At 38.1% G+C, this 20,349-nt stretch overlaps 1 protein-coding gene across 1 annotated transcript; it reads left to right on the forward strand.

Annotated features, from left to right (window-relative positions):
• The first annotated feature begins 8,503 nt into the window (after window positions 1–8,503).
• LOC147639790 (pentatricopeptide repeat-containing protein At1g03540-like) lies at window positions 8,504–11,314 on the forward strand. Its single transcript, XM_086823962.1, has one exon. It carries the CDS (start codon window positions 8,504–8,506, stop codon window positions 11,312–11,314), a length of 2,811 nt encoding a protein of 936 aa, XP_086680088.1.
• The last annotated feature ends 9,035 nt before the right edge of the window (window positions 11,315–20,349 follow it).

Raw genomic sequence — 20,349 nt, forward strand, 5'->3', positions numbered from 1 at the left:
GAAGCGTAAAGATTTTTCATTTCAAGAAGGTGATTATGTACTTTTGAGAATTGAAAAACGTCGATTAAAGAGTGTGGAAAAATTCCCTGCAGTTAAGCTAGCGCCTAGATATTATGGGCCATTTAAAATCCTTCAAAAGATTAATGATGTGGCCTATAGACTAGAGCTTCCATCTAATTGGAATATCCACAATTCTTTTCATATCCATCTCTTGAAACCTTTTCGAGGAACACTTCCTACTCACCCAACATATGAGGAACCACCTCTTATTGAAGGAGAGGAAGAAGTACTAGTTCCTGATGCTATCATTGATCAAGAGATAACAACAACAAGAACAGGTAATCAATATTTCAAGTATCTTTTGACTTTCAAGAATTATCCTCAAGAAGATGCTAAATGGATGCCTGAGAAATTTTTTCGAGTTTACCCTGAAATTCTTCATTCTTTTCAAACCCAGCAAATCCGCACAATTGAGGACAATTCCAAACTCAAGCAAGAGAGATGTAATGAGAATATATTTTAAGTCCTCTAGAAGAATATTATTTCTTTTTTTCCTCTTGAGTAATTTGGGGATGCCTAGGTTACTCTTGCGTCATGCCGGCTAGGTTAATATCGTGGGTGACACCACTATAAATATTAATACGTGCGGTATATGACGTATGTTTGAGGCCGTCTATGATTATTTCAGTTAGGTTTGTATTGGCAGGGTGATCCCTGGAAGTACTTACGCCTGGTAGTCATGAGTTGGTTATGATTTGTGCCTGTTTAATATTTGTGAGATTAATTTAATAATTAATTGGGCTTATATTTTCAAGTGATAAAGACTATGGGAATTGAAGAGTTTGCTTTGGAAGAAATGTCTTGGTTCATCACATTTCATTTTTGGCAAGCATAGTAGCTTGTAACCTTAGCAAATGATTTTTCCATTTTGAACTTTAGGAAAGATACATTTATTATGTGGAATTTATTAAAGCCTATGGCTTTACCCTAGTCCCAATATTTGACACTCTATTTTTGTAAAAGAAGAGTGCCGTGCTCTCTAAAAAGCACATCTTGTATATTTTGGGGGCTATGGCCTAATTTTGGTGAAAAAGAAAGCTAATAAAGAAATACTCTTGTGTGGGGAGAGGCCACGCACAAGAGGGGGGAAGATTGCACCCAATATGGTCTATTGAGCTAAGTATTTTAATTTTGTTAAGTGTTTGAATTTCAATTGATTTGATTTAGTTGAAGCTTTCAAAGCATTGGTTTTTATGGTTGAATCAATTCTTGTGAATTCTCTACTCTTCCACAATCTATCCTAGAATAAGATTCCGGTTGGAATAGGATGATGTGTTTTTTCATTAGTCAAAATGTCTTATATACAAGACTCATTTGTACAATGCCTGGCCATCCAAATAGTGTCCAAGGGCCCAATAGGTTAGTCTAGACTAATTTCCTAGTCTATTTGTACATTATTGGTATTACACAAGTCGTAAGCTCAGAGATTTTCCATAATCATTTTACATAAAGCACATTATGTGATTAAAAAAATATGGCTTGAAAGTGTTATCGTGCATTATTGAAAGTGATGTTAGCCAATGTGGTTAATATAGAGAGGGGCCTCCCAAGCCCAACTATTGGTTAGCACACTAGCTAGTCATATCAGTGTGATAGTTGTCTGGACTAAGGGTGCATGGTACGGGACATGCATGTCTTTGACAGGCAAGCTAGTCATGGTTGTATGGTCTTTGGCTTGGGGTTAGCTTACTGTTGTATAGCCTATGGTTGGGTGATGAACCCACCTATGTCCTCATGGTATTATTGATGTGCTAGTGATTGTGGAGGATTACAAGTGCTTATGTGTGTGTAGATCTTGGGCAGCCTTTCAAGTAATTATAGTTCTTGCTTTGGGGTGTTCCATTTAGTATCATTGCTTTCTTAATGATTTGTTAAATACATTCATTTTATCTTTTTGTGAATCATGTGCATAGGTACACATGGAAACCACATGAGTTGAGGAACCAAATAGAGGATTTGAATTAAAAAATTTGATTATGCTTAAATCTTGTGTGTTTATGTATCATGTGCATGGATTACACATGGAAACTATGATTTGAGTAACCAAATAGAGGATTTAAATCAAAAAATTTAATTATGCTTAAATATGTGTGAGAAATCCAAATTTCATCAAGTTTTTTGAGTTTTAGAGAGAGAGAGAGAGAGAGAGAGAGAGAGAGAGAGAGAGAGAGAGAGAGGTTTTATGAGAACCTTAGAAGCATTGAAGCCTTTGGACGTGAGAATGATTTCTTTGAAGCCATCAAAAAGGTTTTTTGTAAGTGAGGATAAACAAATCAAAGGTCTAGGAAGGGAACAATTCATTATACAATGTTTTACTGATGATTCAATTCTATCTTCATTACTGAAAATGAGGCTTTTGACATCCATAGTTGTGGTGAACTAAGGGGAAGTATTTAGACATCCCGAGGGGCTATCCTCTGGGGGTTGGTGTGGGGGTCAGTGCTACAAGAAAGGGCCTAGCAGATTGGGTGATTAATAGGATTTATGAGAAAATAAAGAGATGGAACAATGTCATGCTCCCTTTTCACTCTAGGGTGGTGTGAGCAATAGTATTATGCTTGCCTATGTCCAATTTTTTTACACCACTTGTTGATTTCAAAGATATACAATGGAATAAGATCTTTAAGCTTATCTTCCTTTTGAAGAATAAAAAGGGAAAGAGTGATTTCTTAGCTTGGGAAAATTTATACAAACCTAAGAACTGGGGCTTGGGGTAATTCTTAACTTACACATACATACTAGGGTATAATGTCCAAGCAAGCTAGGTTTTTTTTAATGAATCAACCATGGCTTTGGATGCTTAAAGAGTTGGTGGATTAGATAATTATGGTTCAAAATGAAACTTGGGGGAACTTGAAAAGTCCTTCTCTTTGTCTCTTGTATGTGGGAAAAGAATTCCCTTTATAGTTCATTTACTTAGAAACTCAAAAGCTTAGTGGCCCCTTTTGGAATGGGATGGTTCTTGGAGATTAACTTGGAATTCATTTCTTGGATACTTTATCTAGTGAGGGCATTTATTCAACCCTCCTCTAGAAGTGGTGAATTCCAAGATAATCAAGAGATTAAACAATAAGCATGTTTTATATATTAAAGGATAATGTTCACTTATTTAGAACCTAGGACACATTCTCATTACACATTTTCATTTGTTTAGGTGATATCACATTTTTTATTGCGATAGAATAAGGTATATATATTGTGGTTATAATAATGGATAGAGGATATGAACAATTATGGTTAGTCCAAGGTTAAGACCTTTGACATTCCTCTTAAGGGCTATTTAAGCAAGCCGAAGTCATTACATTACACTACACACAATTAGTCAAGTTTATGATCTTCTGTTCATGAGTGAAATCTAGCTTGTTGTGATGATGTTTATTTGATAAGCCCCTTTAAATAAATTAGTATCATAACTTGATGGGTGATGTGGGAAAGAAGAGCTTTGGCATTAACCTTTGTTATGATAGGCTTGGTAGATGGTAAGAGTTTCTTGTTTCCTTGATAGTTAGGAGAGATGATATTGCTAAGCCTAATCGCTAAGAGTTTCTTGTTTCCTTGATAGTTAGGAGAGACATGCTATTGCTAAGCCTAATCGATAAAAGCATGTCACTAGTTTCTCAAGGTTCTTTGTGGTTAAGAACAAATAACATTATTAGTAGGATGCTGTAATTCTCACACATCCATAAAATAAGCGACAAAAGAAAGTCATGTTGTTCTCAAATGGTGAAAATTTTGAGGAAACTTTCTTCAACAAAGTTCTAGAGGACATTGTGATTAACGTGCCTAAAATATTTGAGATGTATATATATTTGGAGCTAGGAGATATAGCCTACAATAAGGTTTAGGTTTGTAGAAATTTTGGTTTTTTCAATCTAATGTTTTGCATGCAATGTTATACTACGCCATTTAAGGTCCTTTTTTTCTCTTTGATTTTACACGTAATCTTTGCCCATAAATTATGCAAGTAAGTGATTTAAAATCCTTTCAATGGCTTTCATAGTCATATCACTATGTTTGAAGTGCGGACTTGAGGCTTTTGGTTGTCTCACTCACGTAAGTTTTCCTCTCAAGCTCCCTAGCATGCAACACATGCATAGTTGAAAGAGTTGTCTCCATGAATTACAAGCTATTTGAGTATAATCCAAGAGCTCAAAGATAGAAACCAAAGAGAAGAGATGCAAGAGCAAGCTTGCATCAATAGACATGTGGATCAATATGTATTTTGCCCAATATTGGCATCAAGTTTGGCAAGAGAATGTGACTATCTCAAATAAATTGCCAAGATCATTTTGTTTGTAGCTTTGCTCTAATGATTAAGCATAGTTGAAAAGATGGGTGAAAAATTGGATGCATCAGTGTTGCCTAATAATAGTAAGTTATAGATGTGTGGATCAATATGTGTTTTGCCCAATATTGGCATCAAGTTTGGATTGTGGCTATTCTCAAATAAATTTCTAATGAGATCATTTTGTTTATAGCTTTGCTCTAATGATTGAAGATATTTGAAAAGATGGGTGGAAAATTGGATGCTTTAGTGTTGCTTGATAATAGTAAGTCGTATAGTATGGAAGTTAAAAATGATAAACTTGTTGGTTTTGAGGGAGATCACCACATGTCTAGAGAGAAGACCTTTAATGCCCATTTAGAAGACACTTAAGAAGGGGGTGATTAAAATCAAACAAGGGATCTCAATTTAAGGTAATGAGAGAAAGAAATTTTTGAGGCCGATATTTAACAAAAGGTATTGGAGTTTGATTGAAGAGCCCAAAGAGCATTATATATATGATTAGTATGCATGTGTAGGACCATATCATTTTATAAATAAATTTGACCAATTCCCCAATAACCAAATCTTGGAAGAAACACCCTTCGCAAGATTTATGAAGCAACCAATACAACTCGGTTGCATTACTTGAAGTAAAAGCTTCATATTTGAAGATGAAAAAGCACAAGATAGTGGTGTCTTTCTTGACAAACCTTAAAGAGGTACATGATGAATTATATGAATTAGAGATAAATTTTTTGATGTAGAGATGGTAACACTTACACTTACCTCCCCTTTATAAAAGTTTGTGTAGAGATCTAATGGTTCATAGCACCCCCTCGTCCTTTGAAGAAGTTCCAAGCATTTCACATCAAGAAGAGTTGAGCTCTAATGGTTTGTGACACTCCCGCTTCCTTTAAGAAGTTTTAGGCATTTCACTTCAAAAAGAGTTGAGATCTATGGATATGAAAGGGTTCAAGGGGTGAAGAAGCATACAATGTAGGATCAAACTTTCAAAGAGGAAGAGGAAAATGGGGCCATGGAAATCCAAGGTTTAAACACTTCTTCTATTTATTAAGGTCAACAACATCGAGGCTACAATGCATCTTACACCTCTAGAGGAAGAGGAAGTTTTAGACCATCTAATAATCATGCATTTCAAATCAAAGGTCAGCAAGAAATTTACTTTTAGCTGGTTGTATTGTTGATCAAGATATGAAGGTGAAATTTTACAAAGACAAGTGTCTTATCAAAGGACATGAAGAACAACTTCAAAATTGTTGCTCATGGTGTGAGAAATGATGGAAAGATTTACGTATCTAGAACAAGAGGTGTGCTTGATATGACCAAAGTGATATTTCAGGACTATCACAAGCTTGATTTCACGGAGGTTCATATTTATTGATAATTACTCATGAAAGTATTGGGTGTATTTGTGTGCAAGCTACAAGCTTTTGAGTGTTTTCACGAGCAAAGTTGGAAAGCAGATCGAGGCTTTAAGAATAGATATAAGAGGTGTGTGTAACTTGAGGGCTTTCAATGATTTTTGCAAAGATCATAGAATTCACCACCATCAATTGACAAGTGCCTTGTTAATCACTCCGTAGGCTAACATGGTTTCACTCACTCGACCTACCATAAGGTGTATTGCCATCTTACTCACTCGAAACTACACTTATCTTTTGTAAGATGGCATTGGAACATATAAAGTGGCCTTACCTTGTGCTTAATAACAAATAGGAAAAGCCTAGGACTTTGTGTACGTACTTACTTAAGACTAGTAATAAAGGCCATAACATTTTTAAATTTGGCTGGCTTAGTGTGAAAACTAGTCACTTGTATATGTGTCATTTTTTACAATAAGAAACACTCCCTTCTAATAGAATACTTGTGAGATCTTCTCTTCCCTCTTCTTGCTTTCATGCATATGATATTAAATCTTGCTTGCTTGATGGATGCACGCTAAATAGGTTTGTTTGTAGATTTCACCCTACATAAGCTTCTTTTTCTTCCCCTACTCTTTCGTGAGAGAGAACCACCACAAAGAACATTCTCTCTTTGCCTCTATCTAAGCATCAAGAGCTCTAGCTTCACCCCATTGGCAAGGAACATTCTTGTGTCGTAATGGAGTGAGGACATGATGATGTGCTAGCGTGAAAACTAGTCACTTGTATATGCGTAATTTTTTACAACAATAACCAATACTCCCTTCCAATAGAATACTTTTGAGCTCTCTCTTCCCTCTTTCTTGCATGCATATAATATTAAATCTTTCTTGCATGCATATAATATTAAATCTTGTATTCTAGATAGTTTTGTTTGTAAATTTCACCCTGCATAAGCTTCTTCCTCTTCCCTTGCCTTTTGTGAGAGGGAACTACCATGAAGAACATTCTCTCCATGCCTTTTGTGAGAGAGAACCACCATGAAGAACATTCTCTATTTGTCTCTTTCTAGGCATTGAGAGCTCTAGCTTCACCCCATTGGCAAGGAACATTCTTGTGTGGTAATGGAATGAGGATGTGATGGTCAGTGCACCCACATTGGGAAATTATAATTGCGGCTCTAAGGCAAAGCCCAATGACACATGCTTTGGCAAGACTAAGGTAAGCTCTTGTCTTGAACATATTTGATGCCCTCTGGTAGGGACTACTAGCTCCATCCACTTGACCATTCCAAGCTATTGGGATTACCTAATATTGCCTGGTGAGTCACACTCCAAAAAACATACAGTTTTGGAGTCTTAGATGTGTTTAGTTTGTTGTTTTTTATTTTGTTTTGAAGCTTGTTATCTCTTAGAAAGGGAAAACCCTAATGCTTGGTGATTTGCATAATTTTAAAGATCATAAGGCTTTATTCTTGTTGTGTTGAGCCAAGATATATCTTAGCAAGCATAATTAGGAGTGGAATCCACTCCGAAAACATAAGCATTAAGCACTATTAAGTGTGGATTAGAGAGGATAGTTAATTTTTGTTCATGCATTTCATATTTTTTCATGCATTGTTTGAATTGGTAGCTTAGAAGCATGTAAAAATCTAAATAATAAAAAAAAGTTAACTACTTGCATAACCACCATTATCTAGGATTAGGATCCTTAATCATCACCTACAAGTCTAAGAAATAATTAAATACCATCACTAGCTAGGATTAGGAGAAGAAGAAGGATAGATGCAAAGTCTTAGAAGTGCATATTTGTTGGTTATGCCTCAAATAAAATGTGAGGGTTATTTTGATCCTCATGAGAGGAAGATTATCATCACGATTATTATTAGTTGTGATGTCATTTTTTATGAACACAAGAATTTTCACATCAAAAATAGAAAAACTCTTTATCTTGGTTTATTTTTCACCTCCACAGGTGGTGAAAAAGCCTCCACAGTGGTACTTGAATAAATGATTAAAGATAGCAAGATTGAAGATCGTGAACACGCTTCAAAGCACATCTTCATGCATGTAAGGAGCAGGCAAAAATACACTTTCTTTACATTAATTTCCATTCCATGATGAGATATGCCATGGACATTATTGTATCATTTTGGTCTCATAGGCCCATTGGGTCTTTAGTACACGCTTAATATATCTTTGTTTCTTTGTTTCTCTCTCTCTTCCTCCCTCCAAAATCAAAGCTCACTACTTCCTGTCTTTGAGCACTTTACTCCCTCCACCCTCCTCTGCCAATGGGAGGAGGTTTTGGTTTTTAACTAGTAGAAGGATATTAAAGGCAATTAAGGCTTAATTTTTTTCAAAATTACACAATTTTACGATTGGATGCGGCTTTTTTCCAAAATCCGACGCCGTTAATCTTGAGACCCCCCACTTTGGGACATTTACATATTGACGCTTGGTCATCTTGAGACCGCCCACTTTGGGGCATTTACACGTGTTAGGTTGTTCACACTAAGGGCGCCCAGCGGTTGTTCACACTGGAAGACGCCCGTGGTACCGGGGAGCTGTGATCAGTGATACGTAGACACTCTGTGCGTGCCCTCTTCGAGCTTGATGAAGGCGATCAAGATGTTCGCCAGGTGCGTTCGTCTCGTCGTGGCAATCTTGCAGTGCTTGGCGTCGGAAATTTCTGAAGATTTTGGTTGTATCACAACCTGGATGCAAGCGAGAAGATGCTGCCTCGCCCGATCGGGGCAGCATGGCGTGCAGCCCAATCCAAGCATGCAATCCCAATGGCACCAGCAAGGCCAGAAAACATGCAGGATAAGGTTTTTGCCAGGGACCATGAGCTCCAAGTTCTGTGCGAACAAGGAAACCTGGAAGGAGCCCTGGATGTCCTTTCTTGCATGGGCACCACCGTCCCTTCTCACAGATCCTACCTCTCTCTCCTCAAGGCCTGCAACAGGCTCAAGGACCCTGCCCATGCCCGCCAAGTCCATGCCCACCTCGCCTACCATCGCCTTGACCTCACCAGCACCCTTGGTGACTCCCTTGTTGTCACCCTTGCCAAATGTGGTGCCATAGAGGAAGCACACTGCTTATTGCTTAGCTTGCCACATCGTACCGTCTTCTCCTGGACAGCCATCATCTCCGCTTATACCGACTGTGGCCGCGCCCCCAAAGCGCTGCAAACATATGCCTACATGCTACAGGATTGTATTGAGCCCGACCTCTACACGTTTGTCAGCCTCTTCAAAGCTTGTGGCAGCATTCCCAACCTCGAAGAGGGCAGGAGACTGCATGCGGATGCCCAGAGAAAGGGCTTCACATCCAATGCTTTTGTTGGTAGCTCCCTTGTGAGTATGTACGGCAAGTGTGCTAGCATTATGGAAGCCGAGAAAGTGTTTGTAGAAATGTGCCATCATGATGTTGTGTCATGGTGCGCAATGCTCTCAGCATATGTTGATGGGGGCATGGGAGAAAGGGCATTGCAGCTCTACCGACAAATGCAGGAGGGAGACCCAAGTCCATACAAGCTACTGTTTGTGATGGCCCTTAAAGCATGTGGCTCCCTTGCAGAAGAGGAAGATGCTCTTTTTGTTCAAGAGCAACCCACCAAAGTGGTGTCTCTGGATATTGGCCAGGCATTACATGCTGAAGCACGCAGGAAGGGATTTATTTCAGATGTGTTTGTTGGTAGTGCCCTTGTGAGTATGTACGGCAAGTGTGGGACCATTGTGCATGCAGAGGATGTGTTTCTTGGGTTGTCCCAGCATGACAATGTGTCATGGAATTCCATGCTTTCAGCATATGTGGAGCAAGGCCAAGCAGTGAAGGCGTTATGGCTTTACAAAAGGATGCAAGAGGAAGGCGTGATTGTAAACAAGCTAACATTTGTAATTTCCCTTCAAGCATGTGGCATTTTTGCAGAGAAGGAAGAAGCTATCATTGCAGAAGGTCAGCCAACCAAAGTGGTTTCTCTACATATCACACAGGCATTCCATGATGACGCTGCAAGGAAGGAATTAGCTTCAGATGTCTTTGTTGGTAGCACCCTTGCAAGTTTGTATGGCAAATGTGGGAGCATTGTAGAAGTAGGGAACATATTCAGTGGGCTGTCCCAGCACAATGTTGTATCATGGACTACGATGGTTTCAGCATATGTTGAGCAGGGGCAAGGGGGCAAAGCTTTGCAGCTGTATGAACAAATGCAAAAGAATGGGGTGAGTCCAGATCAGCATGCATTTGTGATTGCCATTCAAGCGTGCAGTGTCCTTCTAGAGAAACAAGAAGCTACACTTATGATGGGACGGCTGAGCAAAACGGTGGCTCTTGAGGTTGGCCAGGCATTGCATGCTGAAGTCAGGATGAGGGGCTTTGCTTCAAACATCTTCATTGCTAGCACTCTTGTAAGTATGTATGGCAAGTGTGGGAGCATTGCGGAAGCAGAAAACGTATTCAATGAGTTGCCGGGGCATAATGTCGTGTCTTGGACTGCGATGCTTTCAACATATGCTGAACAAGGCCAAGAGTACAAGGCTCTGCAGTTGTACCATCAGATGCAAAAGGAAGGTACACATCCTGACCAACATGGGTTCACAATTGTCCTTCAAGCATGTGGCACGCTTGGAGAGAAAGAAGCAGCCACTCTATTGGAGGGACAACCTACCAAATTGGTCTCTCTAGAAATTGGCAAGGCGCTACATGTTGATGCGAAAAGAAGGGGTTTTATTTCAGATGTCTTTGTTTGTAGCTCCCTTGTCAGTATGTATGGCAAGTGTGGTACCATCGCGGATGCAGAGAATGTGTTCAACACGGTGCCCCAGCACAATGTCATGTCATGGACTGCCATGCTCTCTGCGTATGTGGAGCAGGGCCAAGGGGACAAGGCTATACAGCTGTACAAACACATGCAAAAGGATGGCGTGACTTTGGATGATGTTATACTTTTCTGCGTTTTGAAAGCCTGCAGCGGAACAGGAAGCCTTGAGGTCTGTAGGGAGCTTCATTTCAGTATTGTCTCTGCTGGGTTTGATTTGAGTCTTATGCTGACAAACACTCTTATTAATGCATATGGGAATTGTGCAAGCATGGTGGATTCCCAGGCAGTTGCTGATGGACTGCCCCAGCCTGATGTGGTGTCATGGAATGCTTGCATAGCTGGCTATGCACAGGATGGAAACAGTGTGGCAAGCCTGCAAGTGTTTGAGAGCATGCAACTAGCAGGTAATGAGCCAGAGGGAATCACATTCCTTTCACTTCTGTCTTCCTGCAGTCACATGGGCCTCGTTGACAAAGGATTTGAGTACTTCGAATCAATGAGCAGTGGTTATGGTATAAATCCAGACTCAAAACATTACATGGTAATAATAGACCTCCTCGGGCGTGCAGGGGACTCAGAGAGGCTGAAAGACATTATGCGGAGAAGTCCTATGGAGAGTAATGTGTCCATGTGGTTATGCTTGCTGGGTGCATGTTGTAAACACGGCAATGTGGAGCTAGGAAAATATGTGTTTGATCATGTAGTGGATTTACAACCCAAAGAGGCTGCTGCATATGTTTTGATGTCAAACATCTATGCCAATATAGGTTTGCAGGAGTGAATGATGTAGAGAAGTGGAGCACTAGAAGAAAGATGCATAGAGAGAAATAATTGAGAGCAGAAAGCACGCACTTGTATGATAAGAGATTGTAGGCACTTACTCATCGTGTCAAGGATGGATAAGACGCTTTTGTGGAGAGCAAATCACCTGAGCATCCCCTTCTTGTTACAACCACCTCTTCCAACCAAGTGTGATCAAAATCCAAAAGCAACTTGATATGCATTCACCTCAACCATCAAATAATTAGAGCTTTTCCTGATCTTCCATAGTGTATGCAGGGCTGAGGTGGCTGTATTAGGAGGTGACTTATGTTGAGGTCTGTGTTTGAAAGGTTCAGCCTTGGCAGCTCTGGTGTTGTCTAGCTGGAGTGACTACTTAGGAGATGGCTCATGATCGTTATAGGCTTGACTTACTGTGGAAAGAAACTGCATTGCCTTGTCTCCAAGGAGGAGATGAGGATTATATTGTTGAGTTTTTACAGGACAGCTTTATTTTGTTGGTTCATGCTCATTGTGTAACAATAATGGACAAAGATATGCACTCTCAAATGCGATAAATTTTGAAAGAGGCAATTTTTTAAGCCTTGCCGTTTGTTCAATTCAAAGAGAAATTGGAGACAGTTAGAGATTACGCACAACCACAACATGGCCTTTAATTAACACATGGCCTTTAATTAACACAAGTCTTGTAATTTAGCCATAAAAGTGGCTTTAACCAAAACAATGGCTCAAAGATTATTTACAAATTCTGAAGAAATAAAAAATAAAATCAACTCAAAATGCCATTAAATTACTTGAGCACACTTGGTTAATATGCATTTTACACATTGGAGAAGTTTTTCAAAAAATCATATATCTTGCAAATTTGCAATTTCCAAAAATACCAAGGATACATAAAATGCTAGAATTGTCTTGCCTTTGAGTAGAATATGTAAAAAGTATGTCTTTAGTTGATGGAAGTGACATGACAATGGCTTATTTTCATATAGAAGCCTTTTTTTTTAAAAAATTACTTGGGTGCTTATAAGAAAGTATATAAGTTGCTGTCATAACGAAACTAAAATATAAGTGTTTTTTTTAGTTTGAATTTCCAACTAGTATCTTGTGTTGAGAATACTTGTCTAGAAGGAATTTCCATGTGGCTTCATTGGTGGAAGAGATTTTTTTAAGACAAAAGTATCCAAAAGTAGTGAAAATGGTGTTGAATGAAAATAATACTAGTGTATCGAAAAGAAATATTTTATCAAGCACAAAGAGAAAAAGGCAAGAATTGAAAGAGAGCAAACAAAAGCTCAACTCCAAAAAATGAAGAAGGGTACCTTTAGCAACTAGAAGAAAATTTAGCAATATTAATAGTCTAAATTGTGTTCTGACCTTTTTTTTCATTATTCAAGCACTACACATGCATACTTACGTGCCACCAAGGGGGAGTGGGAGGAAACCTTGGTCAAGAGGATGTTACATCCCCATATTGAGATGTCAAAGTTGCCTTCATCAATGAGGATAATTATTTTGGATTTAGCCAAGTTGCATGTAAACCTTGAGGCATCAACAAAGCATTGTATTATGGCAAGGGTCCTCCTAAAGTTCTCACCATAAGCCTGGAGAAACAATAGAATCATCTACAAAACATTGAATCACCATCTGTTTTACCTCCCTCTAGTTTAAGACCAATTATTGGACCCTCCTCACTAGCTAGCTCCAAGGCCAAAATCAAGGAATGTGTAATGACAACAAACAACAACGGGGCTAGTGGGCATTCTTGTATCGTTGATTTATTAAGATAGAATTCCCCAACAAACAACCCATTCATAAGCTAGACTCACCAACAAAACATAAGACATATATGAAAGTACATATAAAGTTACCAAAGCCCATTTTGGAGAGAACCGTACTAAAAAAGAACCAAAGAACCTTGTTATATATAGGATTTCTTTTTTCTTTTTTCTCCAAAAAAGAGACTTCTATTAAGTAATATAAAATCATACAAAGGGAGATCTCGAACCGAAAGGTAGGGAGATTTCAACCAATCAGGGGCACTATACTACCATAAAAGCCCTGTAGGAGTGGAGGAGAAGAAAATACCATGGTTTCACTCTCATTAATTTGTTGCATTTTGTTTGCGCAACTCTAGAAGGTCCCTCTATATGGGCTAGGTGGCCAAAAGAGTATGAACGATGTCACACCATATACTGCAAATACACTAGGTGTCATAAACATTAATAGCCTCTCGAAGGTGTGAGACCCCTGCCCTCTCCGCGCAGCCTTCTCCGAGGCGCTGGCAGCGGAAGTAGCAGCCTCACACGCTGGGCATGGTTTCCCACTCAGGGTCTCACCCATGAATGTCCGGACAAGAGACTAATCCGGTGGTTCCTCCGAATCCGAGACCGAGAAACTTCCCTCGCCCGGAAAGCATGGGCGATTCCTCCAGGAAAATCATCTAACGAAAAATTTATCTAACGAGTCAAGGCCTTAACTAGCTTTTCTATTCTGATCGAACCCGTATGTCAAATGGCCAGATCAAGGAAGGGACTTGCACTTGGTTCATAGAAATCACCACTTTTTTTCCCTTAAGCGAGGCACAGCCGTTGCTGATTCTTTCCCATAGAACAAGAATCTTCTTGGGACTTATTTAAACTAACGTAACTTAAACGTATCTAACTGTAGCGCAGGAATCCACCGATCCAGCCTAACCCCAACCGGCCCATGGGTTAGCCAACCGCCCAACCACTGTATTGGTGGGATCCCTTTATATAAAATTTTGGTTGAGTTTTGTCCTGGGTACTAGGGAAAAGCGTTCCCAGGTCCCCTAACCGGCACCCATGCAAATTTTTTTTTGAAACACACCACTTACGCACCCACCACTTACGCACCCAATATGAAATTGCCTTTTATAGATTTAGTTGTCTTTAAAGCAGAATTGAAATGAAACCATAGTATTTCGATCATAATCCTCCAAAATATCCAGTCCATTGTTTTACAATCAAAATATCATCCTGACTCTCCGTTGAAGACCAGCTAGTCAACTAACGAGATCCAAATTCAAGTTCCAGTTCACATAGATAATTCCTTATCAGTCCATCCATATCTTCCTTGACATACGCATGGGTGTCCTAGCAACCGCGAGCCCGTTTATCGCCTGGTCAGAACCCTCTAAGATCCTCCTTAGGTGTCCTAGCAGTTCACTCAGGGACCGCTTCGTCGGCCCTCGCCCATCGTACCGGAAGCGTACCATTTTAACCATATCGAGGCTGGTCAAGACCTTGGCAGACTTTGCCCAAGCGACGTCCTTTGACGACTCCCCACCAACTATTGTAACGTAACTCTCCTTAGTTCAAACCATAAGCCAAATGCTTCCTCTAGCATTCTGGCGTAAGACAGTCCTTTTCAAAAAATAGAGTTTCTATGCAAGTAAGAATATCCCGTTGAGTTTGATTCCACAAGACCCTTTTTCTCAAAATCCAGACTTTCTTAATGAAAATCACGAATCTTGTACATCAGTTACAACAAATTTCTAACTAATTTTTTGTCGATTTCGGGTCTTAAGGAAAACTTCTCTAAATCAACCCGCTAGTCCATTCTTCGTACTGAAGAAATGGAAATGGTTACAAGGTTTTGCTTGATTTTTGATTCGAGAGATGGGCAAGCATCTTACTGGCCCACCATTCTCACGTGGTCGTGGTCTAACCATAAATTACTCGGATTTAATCCTAGCTTTGATTCCTAAGGATTTTTCTTCTATTTATCTGATAAACGGTGATTTCCAATCGTAAGGGAAAAATTATGAAAATTTATTCTTTCCTGGTCATAATAGAATTATAAATAGTTCTATTCGAGAATGATGGAATTTTATAAAGATAACTCTTTTTCTAATAATCCATTTGTGAATATGCATACATCATTTTATTGATTTATTCACATAGAAATATCTTAAAATATTCTTTTCTCCATTTTGATCCTCAACATTAATATACCATAATTTTCTACATGAAATTATGGTGAAACCTTCTCTTTTAACATCGAAATTAATTTATGAATTTTCTAATTAAATTACGATAAAAATTTCTCTTTTAAATAAATAAAAGTACCCATATTTGAAATATGCCAAAAATTCCTCTTTTAATATTTAAAATATTTGTATCTAGAATATCGTGGGAATTCTTCTTTTTGAATCTATATTTTTATGCATGTACATATATAAAAATAAATCTAACAAAAATTCCTCTTTTCTCTATTTAAACAATTATGCATAAATACTATAAAAGTATTTTCCATAAATATGACAAAAATCATTCTTTTAGCATAAAAATATCTATGTTTAGAATATGATGGGAATTCCTCTTTTCTCTATTTAAATAAATATGCATAAATACTATAAAAGAATTTCTCATAAATGTAACAAAAATTATTCTTTTAGCATAAAAATGTTTATGCCTAGAATACGATGGGAATTCCTCTTTTTATATTAACAAAATTATGCATAAAATTAAATTCATTTTTAAAAAAAATTTACCATAATTTTGCTAGATGTTTTGAGAATTTTCAAAATTCTACTTTTAATTAAATACCCATAATTATGAAATGTAATAGGAACTCCTCTTTTAAACTAAAATTTTATTATGCATACGTAGCATAATTATATTTAAACCTTTTAATTATTCTTAAAGTATCCATTCATCATTACTATATTTAAATATTTATAAAAATATTAGCATAACTCTCTTTCAATCTTAAAATGAATTAATATGATTTTTCTTAATCATAAACAAGCTTAAAAGAATTAATCATCATTTTTAACTAGATTAAAAATCATAAAAATATTTAATCTACTTCTCTAGCTTATCAAGCCTAGAGTTTTGATTAAGATAATGAGATCATCATTAATATTCATCCTTCTAGGATCTAACCATAAAGAGGATTAAGCTTTGAAAAGGAGAGATTTACTAATAAAAAATATTATAATTAAGTATAAAGATTAGTATAAAGAAAATACCATTTAATTGAAAGCTTCCCAAGCATTAGAGGGGTTGGGAAGGAGATAACCATTGAGAAAGATAGAAAAACCATTGGATTAAGGCTTACCTTTGATTTTGGCTTGATTCTTTAAAGAAAGAAGTGAAGCCCACAAAGCAAGATTTGGCCATCAAGTTGGGGAGGGTAATCTTCAAGGGAGGATGGAGAATTGTGAAGCTACAAAGCTTCCAAAAGTAGAGGCAAAATAGAGGGATAATAGAATTACACTAAAATGAAGATAATAATGGTATGTAATTACTCAAAGATGAAAATAGAAAAGAATGAGGGTATGCTTAAAGATGAGGGAGGCCACTAACCAAGTTCAACTGGGATCTAGAGGCTTCCAACTTTAGTTTGATCCATTTTGGACAAGTTTTGGACCAGTTGGCTCACTTTTTGATCTAGTTTGAAGGAGGAGAGATAAAATATCCCAATTTTTTTGAATTAAAAATGCAAGGTAGTAATGATGAAAAAAAGTGCCTCCTTCATGAGCCCTTTCCCTCCTTACTGAGGTGTCAAATTTTGATTTTTTTACTATAAACCTTAATTTTTAACTAATAAACCCAGTACTTGGTCAACTCTTAATTTTTTACTATAAACCTTAATTTTTAACTAATAAACCCAGTACTTGGTCAACTCTTCATCTTATGTGAGCATTTACTCATTTTTGGGAGATTTTATTTTATTCTTTGCATTTTTCTTATTAAAACACTTGGATTAATCCTATTGGCCCTTTAGAACCTTATTTGGACCTTAATGATTTTTTTTGAAAATGTGGATCCTTAGGCTGTGGTCTCTTATACACATAATCAGTTAATTTCTAATGCACATTGGAAAATTATTTTTGAATTTCTGTTTCAGGAAAATTCATCTTAAATATAAGGAGAAACTTTGTATCCAAAAATATCTCAAAATTGAATTACCTCTCTCTAGAAAATTTTCTCTCTCTAGGCCAAAACACAAGGAAAAATACTATTTTCTTGCATTCCGAAATAGGAGATGATTACAGAGGTCTGACAGGAGAGCTTATATATCTTTTAGGAGCTGAGGAGGAACCTTACATCCTCTCCCACTTGAAAAACGCGAGATGTCCTCATCTCACAAAGTGGGGTTAATCCTTTACCAGTTCTTCTTCTTTCTCCCAAGTGGCGTCCTCTAAAGGGTAGAACTTCCACTTGACTAGAAACTCTCTAAGGACTCTGTTCCTAAGAGCTTTCTCCCAAACATCAAGGATTTCTTTGGGTTGGAGTTCCATCTGTCCTTGAGTCTGAGAAGTCAACTGTTCATCATCTAGCACATGACTCGGGCTGGGTACATACTTTTTAAGTAAACCAACATGGAATACATTATGTACTTTGAGATGGGGAGGTAGAAGAAGTTCATAAGCTAGATCTCCTACTTTCTTAGTAATGGTGTATGTCCCACAGTATCTTGGAGACAGCTTTTTGTACTTCCCTAGAGATAAAAAAACTTCTCTTGGGTCGTACATGAATGAAGACCATATCTGCTTCTTCAAACACTCTCTCTGTTCTTTTCTTATCAGCATACTGCTTTTGTCGGTCCTGGTGGGCAGCCTTAATATCTTTGCGGATTACCTGCATTTTGCTGCTCCATATCATCAAGTATCTGTTTGGACATCTCACCCTGATCAATGGGTCGGACCAAGTTAATGGTGTGAGGCAATCTTGTCCGTACAGAGCTTTGAATGGGCTCATCCTGATACTTCGGTGATAAGAGGCATTGTAAGCAAACTCCATTGGATGTTAGTAGCTTAGCCACTTTTTGGATTCCTTGGCACATCATGACCGAAGAATATCTTCAATTACTTGGTTTACTCTTTCAGTCTGACCATCTATCTCTGGATGATAAGCTGTATTGAGATCCAAGGAAGTTCCTACTGCTTTGAAGAATGTAGTCCAGAACCTTGATGTGAACTTAGAATCTCTGTCGCTCACTATTCTTTTGGGTAAGCGATGCAGCGTGAAAATCTCCTTGAGGAAGACTCTGGCAACATCCAGTGCAGAGTAGGTTTCTTTTACTGGAATCAGATGGGCAACCTTGGTTAATCTATCAACTACCACAAAAATGGAGTTGTAACCTGATTGCACTGATGATAATCCAGTAACAAAATCCATATTGATACATTCCCACTTCATTTGTGGAATGTCCAAGGGATGCAGCTTACCTGGCATTTTAACCCTTTCTGCCTTGACCCTTTGACATGTTAAGCACTTACGTACATGATTGAGTACATCCCTTTTGAGTCCTGACTAGAAGAAGCTCTTCTTTACAGACATGTAGGTCTTTATGAATCCTGGATGTCCAGCTATCTGGCTATCATGGGACTCCCTCAGAATTTTTCCCTTTGTTTCCTCATCATTAGGATTGCATAGCCGATTATTGTAATACATGCATCCTTCGTCCATTTTGTACCCAAGAACTCGACTCATTTCCTGAGGAGTCTTGCTTTCCTACATCAGTTGGTGGGTAGCAATGGGAGCAAAGAATCTGTCCTTCATAATCTTCTCTCTTATTTCACTGATCAATGGATTTGACACCAATGTTATTACAAGCAAGGAGGCTTTCCTACTGAGCGCATCGGCTACCACATTTTCTTTTCATGGTCGGTACTTTATGTCAAAGCCAAATTCTTGTAGGTCTGCATCCACCTTCTTTGACGCATGTTAAGATCCCTTTGGGTGAAGATCCACTTCAAACTTTGATGATCTGTCATCAAGGTGAATCTCTGTCCCAAGAGATAATGTCTCCACAACTTCAGAGCATAAACTACTGAGAGTTGCTCCAAGTCATGGACAACATAATTTCTCATGCGTTCCGAGTTTTCTGGATTCATAGGCTACTGTATGACCTTTCTACATAAGAGCACCTCCTAGGGCAAAACCACTTGCATCTGCCACTACCTCAAAGGGTAAGGAAAAAATCTGACAATTTTAGGACGGGTTGGTTACTAAGGCTATCTTCAGCCTGTCAAAAGTACTCTGACACATAGCGGTCCAATGAAATAGGATGCTCTTCTTGAGAAGGTTAGTCAAAGGGGATGCTATTCGAGCATACATGGGTATAAAGATTATATACCATCTGGTTAATCCCAAGAATCCTCTGACTTCTTTCACTGTTTTGGGTCTGGCTGTTTCTACTATCTTCAGCCTTGCAAAAGCCACTTTACTTTTCTCATTGTAAACCAGTGACATCGAAGTATGCTTCCATTTCTTTGATCCACTTTTCCCCACAGCCTCGCCCAAGTTTTTCCCTTCACCCTCGAAGGGACGTGGCTGAGATCTGTGAATGGCTTTGTGAACATCGGGGTCAAGCTCTTCCTCATCCGTGACATTATCTAGTGTCTGCCCAGTTCGCGTGTCTCATGATTCTGCCAAAATGATACATCGTTAAATTTCTATTTGATTTCGTCATCAAGGTCCTAAGACTTAAGAAGTTCGAAAATAATTACTTTAAACAAGATAATCGATCTTATTAAAGATCTACGACATATGTTCGAGGAAACACATCTTATTTCTTTAAACTCGATATCTGATAGTCAAATCACTCATATAACTCAAAATTTTTCACAAAACATTCTTTATTTACATAAGGTTTGCAATATATACATAGAGCAACATGGCTCTAGAAAATAAAAACCTTCGTGGTATAAGCATGAGACGGTGATACTGGGCTACTGACATGTCGCGATACACATTAGGGAAAAAGGGAGCTCATTTTGGGGCCTTGTAAGAAATTCACTATTTTTCGATTTATTTCTCTCCTAAAAGACCTCAAAAATAATAAAATATGGAAACGTGGCTCAGAACTGTCCGTAAGGACTACCGAACTGTCAGTTCAGAAAAGAATAAGATAATCTTTTGTCTAACACGATTTTGCATTAAATATCTCCTTAGTTTTTTTTTTGTTTCCCGAAGATTCCGCATCTCTTTTGACGATGTGTGCAGGCCTCTCATAAAGAATCCATCATCACTGAACTTAATGATTGTATGGATACCGCCACAC

Source organism: Cibotium barometz, chromosome 3 (assembly GCF_041138505.1).
Source record: "Cibotium barometz isolate CiBa-2024 chromosome 3, ASM4113850v1, whole genome shotgun sequence".
NCBI classification, from domain to species: domain Eukaryota; kingdom Viridiplantae; phylum Streptophyta; class Polypodiopsida; order Cyatheales; family Cibotiaceae; genus Cibotium; species Cibotium barometz.

Bases quoted from the DNA above. Each gene is read 5' to 3' on its own strand.
- LOC147639790 (XM_086823962.1), top strand. From the start codon at position 8,504: ATGGCACCAGCAAGGCCAGAAAACATGCAGGATAAGGTTTTTGCCAGG.